The sequence below is a fragment of the Miscanthus floridulus genome, chromosome 16 (genome assembly GCF_019320115.1).
Source record: "Miscanthus floridulus cultivar M001 chromosome 16, ASM1932011v1, whole genome shotgun sequence".
Lineage (NCBI taxonomy): Eukaryota > Viridiplantae > Streptophyta > Magnoliopsida > Poales > Poaceae > Miscanthus > Miscanthus floridulus.
Window position 1 is genome coordinate 30846107 of NC_089595.1, and position 12466 is coordinate 30858572.

General features: G+C 47.0%; 2 protein-coding genes across 2 annotated transcripts; one reads left to right on the plus strand and one right to left on the minus strand.

The window, feature by feature from the left end:
* Window positions 1-485: 485 nt before the first annotated feature.
* On the plus strand, window positions 486-7312 carry LOC136512238 (U1 small nuclear ribonucleoprotein A). Its single transcript, XM_066506219.1, has 5 exons — window positions 486-743; window positions 1333-1505; window positions 1964-2057; window positions 6186-6277; window positions 6785-7312. Exons 1-5 carry the CDS (start codon window positions 626-628, stop codon window positions 7073-7075), a joined length of 768 nt encoding a protein of 255 aa, XP_066362316.1. The 5' UTR covers window positions 486-625; the 3' UTR covers window positions 7076-7312.
* Window positions 7313-7916: 604 nt separating this feature from the next.
* Window positions 7917-9992, minus strand: LOC136513956 (mediator of RNA polymerase II transcription subunit 28-like). The gene is made up of 3 exons (XM_066507931.1): window positions 9739-9992; window positions 9178-9290; window positions 7917-8241 (listed from the first exon to the last, which is right to left on the minus strand). Exons 1-3 carry the CDS (start codon window positions 9926-9928, stop codon window positions 8107-8109), a joined length of 438 nt encoding a protein of 145 aa, XP_066364028.1. The 5' UTR covers window positions 9929-9992; the 3' UTR covers window positions 7917-8106.
* Window positions 9993-12466: the final 2474 nt, after the last annotated feature.

The following is a 12466-nucleotide window of genomic DNA, read 5'->3' on the forward strand; positions in this document are numbered from 1 at the left end:
GGGGGAAACCTACAAGACGAGGTCGAGGGGCTCAGATCCGGCCGGGTGAGACTGCAACGGCGTGGGATCCGGGAGGTACCTTGCTGGAGGCAGTCGGCGTCGATGGAGGCGGGTTCAGGGAGGGAGGCGGAGCTCAATGTCACCGAGGCTGTCGACGGCAAGACTCGGCGTCACAGCGCACAGAGGCGGGCGGTGACCGATCCGCTGACCAACGACGAGGCCCGGCGACGCGGCGGTCACGACCGCCGAGACTCGCGTGCAGAGACGCGGACGAGCGACGAGACTACAGCGGAACCCTAGCCCCACAAAGCGAAGGGAAAAAGAGGAGGGAGGGAGTGGCACACAGTGCCTAACATCGCTTTTTGTCCAGCCGAGCTGGGGCTGCCTAACGGTTGGGCAAATAAGCACAAGCACATCTAGGCCAGCAAACCGTTTCGTACCAACCGAACAGGGTGACCAAAGCCCAAGCAAGCTCTCCTCTCATCAAAAGAGAAGAAGCCTAAACAAAGCGAAAGCCCAACCCGTCAACGAGCAGAGGAGAGAGGGGACGCGAAGAGGCGAGGCGAGGCGAGGAGAGAGAAAGTTCTCGAGCTCGACGAGCGCCGCGCGAGGAGAGAGAAGGGAGATGAGCGGCGAGGCGGCAGCCGTGGGCGGCGGCGGAGGAGGCGAAGGAGAGGCGAACGGGATCCCGCCGAACGTCACCATCTACATCAACAACCTCAATGAGAAGATCAAGCTCGAAGGTCTCCTCTTCCCCCCTCCCTCTCCTCTCCTTCTAAACCCTAGGGATTTATCTCGATTTCTTCCTTAGTTTTTGCGCCTCCGTCGGGAGACTTGCACCTTAGAAGGTCGATTTGGGTGCCGTGCCCTGGGCGCTGGGCAATGGAGATCTCTCTGGCGTTTTTAGTGGATGTGGTGTGGGCTGCTGTTGGTCCATGGATCGTGTATGTGTGAGTGTATTGTGCCCGGCCAGCCTGTTCTGTGTGATGGTCATGGTGTGCTTTAGGTATTTGCAATTGATAGGCGGCGCGGATGCTGTTGCTGCATTTGGGGTGCGGATTTTGTGGGGCTCCTTTTTGTACTATCGAAATTGTGTTAGATATAAGTGAGGTTGTGCTTAGTTTGATGCTTAAGTTTTTGGCTTAGGCGGCTATATCACACACTCTTTGTCATGGCAATATTCTTTTTTTATATACTTGCTGCTGGAATTGAAATATCTGTTTGAAATTAGAACCTCAAGAAGACTTGCACTAATGTTGGTGTTTATGTTCGTTCTTAATTTTATCCGATGATTTTGTTATAGCTGATAGTAATTTGATTAAATCCTTGCAGAACTTAAGAAGTCCCTAACCGCCGTTTTTTCCCAGTTTGGGAAGATTCTTGATGTTGTCGCTTTCAAGACATTGAAGCATAAAGGCCAAGCTTGGGTTGTCTTCGAAGATGTCACATCAGCGACTGAGGCTCTGAAGAGGATGCAGGGCTTTCCCTTCTATGACAAACCTATGGTGAGTTTCATCGCCTCAATGCAACTGCCCTGCAATATGCTGCTGTCTTTGGCCTAATGGGCAGGTTTATTGGGTTTTGTGAAATACATGTTGAGAAAAGAACATGTATTGTTCTCCTTTCTGTCATTCTTTTATGGCTTCAGGAAACCAGCAAAAGCATATTGGCAATCTTAAGGCCACCTTATGTTGTATTTACCCGTGCCAATTTTAAGACCTGTGATTAATAAATTAGTTTGTTAGGGTTACGTGCTGTAGGTACATTAACGCTTCTTTTGAGATGATTCTAAACTAAATCAAACTATGCCATGTTGTCAAGCATTCAACTCGTTATGGTCTGCAAGTGTATTTTCGTCTGCGTGGCTGCATTGCATTTAGGTTCCAGCAAACTGTGTCACCGACTCACCATTATATTTTCTATTGCATTATTTACTCCTGAAACCTTTATTGTTTGAATTCAGAGAATTCAATATGCCAAGACCAAGTCAGATATTGTAGCAAAGGCCGATGGCACCTTTGTGCCTCGAGAAAGAAGAAAGAGGGTCGATGAAAAACGTAAGATGCTGGCTAAAACACCCTTCTTCTACATTTCTTGTTTAACTGATGTAATGATGTGCCCTTATGTGTCAATGCTTTAGCTCTTCTAGACTAAATTGATGTTCACTGCTTACTTTTACTGGGAGACAATCAGACAATATAATTTAGCTTAGTTTAATCAATTACATATTAACAGTTCAATGCTTCCCAGTGTACTTCATAAGACCGATTGACATGTCTTCTGAAAGTGGACTAAATACGAGTCACAAGAATTCTAATGTCTCTTTCATGGTTTCTCTTTGTTGCTGGAGAAATGATATGGCACGTAGTGTTACAAATACTTGGAATTAATCAATTAACTGGGGTATCAACATGTTCTTGTGGTCCACTCATTGAATATGAAGCTTTAATCAGTATGTAATGGTAACTGGCAACAATTCTCGAGCTTTGTAACAGGAAGCTATTATGAATGCATATTTTTAAACCAAGATCAGCATTTCCCTACAACAACAACATAGCCTTTCAATCCCAAGCAAGTTGGGGTAGGCTAGAGTTGAAACCCACCAAGAGCCTCAAGTCACGGTTCAGGCACTTCAATAGCTGCTTTCCAAGCACTCCTATTCAAACATAGATCTCTGGGTATATCCCAAGCTTTCAAATCTCTTTTTATTGCCTCCCGCATGTCAATTTCGGTCTTCCTCTACCTCTCCTCAAATTATTAGCTTGGCTTAGGACTCCACAATGCACTGGTGCCTCTGGAGGTCTCTTTTGGATATGGTCAAACCACCTCAACCGATGTTGGACAAGCTTTTCTTCAATTGGTGCTACCCCTAGGCGATCACGTATATCATCGTTCCGAACTCGGTCCATTCTTGTGTGACCATAAATCCATCGCAACATACGTATTCCTGCAACACTCAGTTGTTGAACATGTCGAATCTTTGTAGGCCAACATTCTGCTCCATACAACATAGCCGGTCTAATCGTCGTTCTGTAAAACTTGCCTTTTAGCTTTTGTGGTACCCTCTTGTCACAGAGAATGCTAGAAGCTTGTCGCCACTTGATCCACCCTGCTTTGATTCTATGGCTAACATCCGCATCAATATCTCCATCCCTCTGTAGCATCGATCCCAGATACCGAAAGGTATCCTTCTTAGGCACTACTCCTTCCAAACTCACATCTCCCTCTTCCTGTGTAGCTCCGTCAAAGTCATGTATTCGGTTTTAGTTCTGCTCAATTTAAAACCTTTAGACTCAAGGGTCTGCCGCCATAACTCTAGTTTCTTATTTACTCCCGCCTGGCTTTCGTCCACTAACACTACATCATCAGCGAACAACATACACCAAGGGATATCGCCTTGTATGTACTTGGTAACCTCATCCATTACCAAGGCAAAGAGATACGGGCTTAAGGCTGACCCTTGATGAAGTCTAATTTTAATCGGGAAGTAATTTGTGTCACCATCGTTTGTTCGAACACTAGTCATAACATTGTTGTACATGTACTTGATGAGGGTCACGTACTTTGATGGGACTTTATGTTTGTCCAAAGCCCACCACATAATATTTCTTGGTATCTTGTCATAAGCCTTCTCCAACTCAATGAAAACCATGTGGAGGTCCTTCTTCTGCTCTCTAAACCGCTCCATAACTTGTCTTATTAAGAAGATTGCTTCTGTGGTTGACCTTCCGGACATGAAACCAAATTGGTTTGTTGATATCTGTGTCGTTCCTCGCAGGCGCTGCTCGATGACTCTCCCATAGCTTCATAGTGTGGCTCATCAACTTAATTTCTCGATAATTAGTATAACTTTGGATATCTCCCTTGTTCTTTTAGATTGGTACCACTATGCTTCTTCTCCACTCCTCAGGCATCTTGTTCGATCGAAAGATATTGTTGAACATCTTGGTTAGCCATACTATAGCTATATCCCCGAGACATCTCTACACCACTTGATTGGGATACCATCAGGGCCTATCGCTTTGCCCCCTTTCATTCTTTTCAAGGCTTCTCTGACCTCCGATTCTTGAATCCTCCGCACAAAGTGCCTATTAGTATCATCAAACGAGTCGTCCAGCTGAACAGTGGTGTTCTCGTTCTCATCATTGAACAATTTATCAAAATACTCTTGCCATCTATGTCTGATCTCATCCTCCTTCACCAAGAGCTGCTCCCTCTCATCCTTTATGCGCTTGACTTGGTTGAAGTCTCTTGTCTTCCTATCGCGAGCCCTAGGCATCCTATAAATATCCTTCTCTCCTTCCTTCGTACTCAAACGTTGGTAAAGGTCCTCATAGGCCCGCCCTTTTGCCTCACTCACCGCTCGTTTTGCAGTCTTCTTTGCCACCTTGTACTTCTCTATGTTGTTTGCACACCTGTCATGATACTAGAGCTTATAGCACTCCTTTTCCTTAATAGCCTTTTGCACATCTTCATTCCACCACCGAGTGTCTTTCTAATTGCATCCGCTCCCTTCGGTCACTCCAAGCACCTCTGAAGCAACCTTCCGAACGCATATTGCCATCTTCTCCCACATGCTGTTTGCATCGCCTTAATCCTTCCAAGGGCCCTCTTCAATGACCTTTTCCTTAAAGACCTTTGATGCCTCCCCTTCTAATTTCCACTTCGTTCTAGCAACCCTAGCTTGTTTGTTCCCACGAGCTTGCACCAGAAAGCGGAAGTCAGCCACCACCTGCTTATGTTGAGCGACCACACATTCTTCAGGTATCACTTTACAGTCCACGCATGTTCGTTTATCCCTCCTTGTAAGGACAAAGTCGATTTAACTAGAGTACTGGCCGCTACTAAAGGTCACTAAATGGGACTGTCTCTTACGAAAGAAAGTGTTAGCTATCATCAGATCAAAAGCTATAGTGAAGTCTCAGACTTCCTCTCCCTCCTGGTTCCTACTACCATATCCGAAACCCCCATGAACCTCCTCGAAACCTGCACTTGATGTACCTACATGGCCATTAAGATCACCTCCTATAACGAGCTTCTCGCTATTAGGGACAGATCTAACCAAGCGATCTAAGTCTTCCCAGAAAAGCCGCTTAGCGCACTCATCATGGCCTACTTGGGGGGCATACGCACTAATTACGTTTAAGAACATATCACTAATGACAAGTTTAACTAAGATGATCCTATTCCCTTGCCTTCTCACCTCTATCACACCATCCTTGAGGCTCTTATCAATCAAAACTCCTACTCCATTTTTATTTGAAGTTGTCCCTGTGTACCAGAGCTTGAAGCCGGTATTGTCCACCTCCTTCGCCTTCTGCCTCTTCCATTTAGTCTCTTGGACGCATAAGATATTTACACGCCTCCTAACCGCTGTGTCCACTAACTCTCTTAACGTACCTGTAAGAGACCCTACATTCCAGCTACCTAAACGGATCCTAGTTGGTTCGACTAGCTTCCTTACCCTTCGCATCCGCCGAGGTAGGTGTGAAGACCCTTACTCATTTTGCACCACACCCGGGCGCCGATGTGGCGCGCCACTAAGGATGCGACGACCCGATCCTTGCTCACTTGACACCGTGCCCAGATCGCGACATGGTGCGTCACGGGGGTGACGACCCGGCCCTTGCTCATTTAACACCATACCCGGGTTCTGACATGGCGCGTTGCTAAGAGGGTTACGCCCCAACGGTATTCTTTTGTGTTTCATCTCCATAAAAGTGGCTAAGTTTTTACATTGGCTCGTCGCGCCTAACACAACCCTCCTCCTTTACTAGGGCTTGGGATCTGCTATGCTGGGACACCAAAGGCGCCCCAGCATAGGCGGAGTTGAGATCAGCATTTCCCTATTACTAGAAAATAATTTTGGATTATGGATTGGCTATTTTTCTTTGTGGAAAATGCATTTTGTGTGGTCCAACATACGTTTTTGTTTCTTTTATTAGGATGTGATTACTAAATTGAATAGAACTTATAGAAGTATTTAGGTCAATGAGGAGGCTCTCTCCCAACCAGAAAATTAGTTATCTGTTCTGCACGCTACACATAAACTCTGAAGAAAGAGTTGCAATTTGTTAGGAAGAACTCATGCTTAAAGCTATGGGCTTATGAACTTTGTTCACATTCTTTTTTTTTCTTTTTGGAGCACAAGCATCATTAATTTCCCTGCTCTTGAATATTGCCAGCTGAAAAGAAGCAGAAGCGCGAGCACCACTATGATGCTAGTCAAATTGGCATGGGTGTAAATGCTTACCCTGGTGTTTATGGGGCTCCACAGGTGAGTTATATTCTGCTTCATTGCTTTTTTTGTCTTTTTCATGCAAAATATTGTGCATGTGGCATGTAAGAGTAGACCCTTTGTCTTTCTCTTTAGGAGGTGAGGGCTTGTGTTCTGAGCCCTGACCATGTATTGCATATTGCTTCACCACGGGCACCAATATCCACTCATCTTAGTTCCTCATAATTTTATAATTCTTTATGACAAGTAAATTTTCCATGGCTGTTCATGATCCAGTTTCTGATTGCGTAATCATGTTAGTGGAAGACTTTTGATGTAAAAGTATTGAACATTGATCTGGCATGCAATATAGCTTGGGTTTTAAGCTGATAATGTCATAGCTTGAGTTTTAGTGATTAGTGTTATGATAGGAAAGCTCCGTAGTTGATGCTGTTAGCTGCTTTCACATTTGACTGCATTCCTCCATCACTTGATATGATTCCCTCAACTTACATTACTTGACTTGTTTTTCTAACTTACATTACCTGACTTGTTTTTCTGTACCAGCTCACCCAGATACCTATAGCTGGAGGACAGAGGGTCATGATGCCAGAGATTATCGTACCAAACAATATCCTGTTCGTCCAAAACCTGCCACACGAGACGACACCCATGATGCTCCAGATGCTCTTCTGCCAGTACCCTGGCTTCAAGGAGGTTCGGATGATCGAGGCGAAGCCTGGGATTGCTTTCGTGGAGTATGGGGACGAGGGGCAGGCCACTGCTGCCATGAACAACCTTCAAAGCTTCAAGATTACAAAAGAAAACCAGATGGTCATCACATACGCGAAGAAGTAACGAGCTCCCGAGCTGTGTTGACCTGATCTGTGAAATATTGTATTCCGAGTTTTTGCACAACTGGTAGATTTCCTTCATATTTAGGTAGACAGCATCCTGAACATGTTACTTGTACCTCGCTTAGCTGCAGCTATGTGCACTTCAGGAACGGAGATGAAATGCAAACTGTTATTTTTTTCGCTCCCTCATGTATTCACACGTTGCAACTGCTCCACTATATTGGGTATTTCTTCTAAATTGGGTATTTGTTTGGAGAAGATTCTATTCAACCTGATCCAGAGTAAAGATAGAAATGAACCTGCGATCGTGGCGATCATGGAGCGTTGGCACAGAAACCCCGTAAGAATCAATACTATGTCATTGTACAGCGGCAGACAATGATTTTGCTGACGGAGTTCGTCCTCAACGGGAACCTCTGACCCTTTGATCTGGCAGAGTGCAACGTCCAGTCCTACCAAACTTATGCTTACGGATTGCCTTCGATGCATGCAAGCTCTCCTGTGCATGCGTTTCTTCGTGGAGATGTTAAACAATCCAACATACTTCTTCACAACAATCAGGTAACAGAGTTTTATGACTTTGATTTGGAACACCCAGGCTGCTTAGCTCTGTATGAATGTCGACAAGGACCAAATGAGGTCTTTTTTATCAAAAATATATACCCCATCTTTTCCAAATTATAAGAAATTTTGGTTTTTCTAGATACATGATATGATTTTACTATATAGTTAGATATATCTTATGTCTAGATACATAATAAAGCAATGTACCTAGAAAAAGCTAAAACGTCTTATAGTTTGTAGCGGATGGAGTATTATATAGGGGGGGGGCAACAAAAAAATGCACAATCAAACATCGATTAGGGGTCTTCGTTCATGTCTTCAGACCATGGAAAAACTAAAAGGCAATTGCTTGTTCCCTTGACGTGTCAGATCATAAAAAACATGTACACAGTTTTATAGGGCATAACATAACATTTGGTCACCTAGAGGTTCATGGTCACTACAAGGTAAACTGTAGAATCACACTCCTCACACCCTTTCGAGCTCGGTGATGTGCTTGCCCAGCTGCTCCTTCAGTTCTTTTCGCCACCCTTCAATCAACTTCTCGTGCTTGGCAATAAGCTCAGACTTGGTCTTCAGTTCTTCCTCCATTGTCGTAATCTCCTGTGCAGTGCAAAACCAAACATGTCAACAAGATGAGAGATATTGGGTGGGTAGGTATCCTAATTAAGACCGGCAACTATGCACATTTGATTCTCTCAGTCTCAACTACTACCAAGGCATTTTTACAGAAACGATTGCATGAAAATTTCATGTGCACAGAAGGTGTATGAATGTACTTGAAAATTCCATTGGGAACATTGTTTTCTAGAAGTGAGGATTCAGCCAGGCTATCAGTTCTTTCAATAATAACCACTTTAATTTCGAGTTAAAAGACATCCTATTCAGTACACAAGTTAATCAGAAAATAACAAAAATATTCCAATTTCCAATACATTCAGTGTCAAATTTTGCTGGGTTACATAGTTATCTTTATGTAACAAAAAGAGGTGATGCGAGAATAGGATCAAGGAGCCTTTGTAATAAAGTTTATACTGAATATAACAAACTGCCTGTAGCAAGTAGCAATAGGTGAGATTTAGAGTGAGCTTTCCTAAGGATAGCGCCAACCACAAAAGATTATTTGGGCTCATCGAAACATGTGAAAGGTGAATACTCCTACCAATGAAAACTTGTAGTAATTCTCCGTAACCAGTCCCCACTTCAATTTAACCACCCTCCTTAATGCACTCTTATAACTACTCCCTCCGTTCCTTAATATAAGCCATATAGATTTCTAAAAAAAATTCCAAAATATAGGTACGTATCAGCTCCCACGTCGATTAGTTTGGAAACATTTCCACCGTACATAGCACATGCCCCAACCAATCCTTTAGATTTAGGAAGCAATCTGATTGTGAGAGAGAAGATGGCCTGATTTTCCTTTTTTTCCTCGGTCTCACATCCTTCCCCAAGCCGTGCGTTAATATTGGTGCTAAAAACTATATGGCTTATATTAAGGAATGGAGGGAGTATATAAGAAGATGAAGTGAAATATACCTTCCGAAGCATCTCTTCTGGAGTTGGCTGATCCTCACGCTGCAGGCTGATGAAATAAGACTGGAGCTTCTTGGCAGCTTCCATGAAATCCCTGGCGTGCCTCTCAACATCAACTGTTCAATTCAGTAGAAACTGCAACACTTAAATATCCTGTTTGGCAGGAACGAATGACAAAATGCAATTTAACTTCTCTAACTAAATAACCATTGTGCACTATTTAAGTCGGTGTCTAAAAAATGGGATTATCTTGGTACTCCCTGATTGCAATGTGATCTGAACAGTTGATACAAGTTTAGTTCTCCTCAGTCTGAGGACCTAATCAACCAATCACTACACAATTTCCCGGGCACAAGAAAGATCCAAAATCTTCCTCTAGACTAGAAGGAGCAAGACCCCCTTATCCATCTCGTATTCTCGTAGGCAACAAAACAACGAACACCTGGCGCGCGACGGCGCCGTGGACCGAACGAACACCACGAGGCTTGGCCGGTGTCGCATCAGTGCAGATCAAAGTCGATAGGAGGAGAGGGAGGAAGCGATGGGGGGGTCGGCGGTCCGTACTCTGGTGGGACGACTGGAGGGAGCGGTCGACGGCCTGGAGCTCGCGCGCGGGGAGGCACGGCAGCAGCGCGGCCTCCAGCGCCGCCACGCACGCCAGCATGTCCTCGCGTCCGCCCGCCGCGGGAGCCTGCTGCGCCGGTGGCGGGGGCGGCGTCTGCGCCGGCGACTGCGACGGCGTCGGGTCAGCCATGCCGGAGAGGGAGAGGGGCCGAGAGAGATTTGGAGCGCTTTGGGCTCCGATTTGCTTTTGACAAGGAAACTACCGTTGGTTTGAGGACGGACGGCTAGGAGCCTAGGATTGGTTTACAGAGGGCGTGTTCTGGGCCTGGATGGGCCGAGGCTGTGTGGCGGGCAGCAGGCGCGGGGCGTCCGAACGCATCGCTGCCGCCGGACGTCCAGGCGCTAAACGTCCCGTATACTATTTTTTAGCCCTATACTATTAAACAAATTATCTAAAAAAATACTATCGAAGAAAAGAAAAAAAATTATATTTCAGAAAATTGTCAGCCTGAACAAACTATGCTTTCCTTCAGCCCTGTGTCCGGCTTTCTCGCGTAGCGCCCACACATGCTCCTTCCCCGAGCCTCCGCCGCTAGGTCCTGATTTAACCACTTGTGGAGGAAATTATCGCGCCCACTGCCATTAGGAGGAGCAGCGATGGGCCCCACGCCTGGCTACGCACTTCTGCTGTCCGCATGTTGCTGCTACTGAATGACCATATCTAGCTGGAATAAAGAGGGAGGGAGAGAGAGAGAGTTGCCGAGCATGCATGCAACTTTGTGCTCCATGCCCAGCATGCATGCAGCTTCGTGCTCCACGCCCAGCTTTGTGCGTGCGGGGACCAGTGCACCTGAGGGGACCACCTCTGCCTGTGCCCCCTAGCCGCGCCTACTGATGAAACACTTGCAACGTAAAAAGCATTTGTTGCAACATACGTCCAAAGTAGATGAAACATTTACAACATACGCTTGCAACATATATGTATAGGCACTGTATTATTGCAACATATGAAACATCCAGATAAAACGCTTGCAATATACGTTTGAAACAGCTGAAATGTTTGAAACATACACTTACAACATATGTGTGAAAACATATGCAACATCCAGATAGAACACTTGCAACTTGCAACATGATAACACTTGCTGCAACAGAAGACTAAAACAGATAAAACATTTTGTAACATACTGTTGCAACATATGTGTCGGTGTTTTGGTCCGGCGGATCCTCAACCGACTAGTGAAAGTGTACTGCGTGCCCCTAATCTCGGATGGTGATGCAAAGAGACACAAGGTTTATACTGGTTCAGGCAATAGGTGTCCTACGTCCAGTCTGAGAGAGCGATCTTGTATTCCTTGCACCGAGGTGCTTGTAGTAGGGGCTTACGAGCTGAGCGAGAGAGGGAGCTAGTCCCAGGTCTCTGCGTAGAGTGGCATGGGTTGCTTGAGATATTGATCTCTTGCAGTGAGAGAGCGTGTGTATTACAGAGCATTGTGTGTTGCTTGCACGTGTGAGTCTCCCCCTAGAAGCGGCCCTGGTCACTCCCTTTTATAGTTGAAGGGAGGCACAAGGGCGGTACATGGATTTGTTACGTGGCGTTTTATGAGCAGAGGCGGTAAGTCCGAGCCCTGTAGCTCGTTACTGTGGCGGCATGGTCGGTGGAGCGGCCTTGTCCTCGGTGCACTGGAGCGACGCGCCGGTCACACCTGATCCTGTGCGACGTGGGAGCTCCTGCGGCTTGACACAGGGCATGGTGCATACTGCGGACGACGTGCCGGTCTAGAGTGCTGACAACATGGAGAGCCGAGGCCTAGCTGGTGCAGAGGCTGAACCATTGTGGGGGGGCTCGGCGGGTGTGAGTCCCGAGGCTACAGGAGCCCGGAAGCGGATAGCCGAGGCTCGGAGGGAGCAGTTGGTCTTGTACGCTGATTCTGAGGCTACAGGGACCCGGACTTGACTTTCCACACCGCGATGTCCTTGGAGCAGGGGTTAGGTAGCACAGCGCAGCACGGGTGTCAGCCGTGGGCACAGTGCCGAGCATAGCGGCCGGTAACCCCCGCCCCGTCCTGTCCCAGACGGCATGGCGTCGATGTGACTCCCGTCTCGTCGATCACTCCGCTGTATCATGCCGCCGTTCGGCTGACGTCGTGAGAGTGGTTGGACGCGTTGGTTGGACGTGACGTCCTGTTAGAGAAGTCGGTCAAGGCGGCGGTGATGGGGTTGATACCGAGCCAGCCTCGAGCGAGTCGGTAACTGAGTGCTCGTCCGAGGCCTCGTGACGCGGGGCCTCAGGCGAGGCGGAGAGTCAGTACCTCGTCCGAGGCCTTGTGGCGCGGGGCCTCGGGCGAGACGGAGAATCGATACCTCATCCGAGGCCTTGTGTCACGGGGCTTCGGGCGAGGCGGAGAACCGGTACCTCGTCCGAGGCCTTGCAGCGCGGGGCCTCGGGCGAGTCGGAGAACCGGTACCTCGTCCGAGGCCTTGTGGCGTGGGGCTTCGGGCAAGTCGGAGAATCGGTACCTCGTCCGAGGCCTCATGGTTTCATTCTGGGCCAAGCCCGCTTCGGGTGAGCCCGGATTTTGTTCGAGGTGGGTCGGGTGGTCCAGCCGGGCCTCGGATAAGGTGGGGGTTCGCCGGTGGTTGTCTCTTGGCTTCGATATTTACAAGGTCTAAGCGATTTTTTCGATTCTTGTTTAGGGGACCCCTTTTTATGGTACCCGACAGTAGC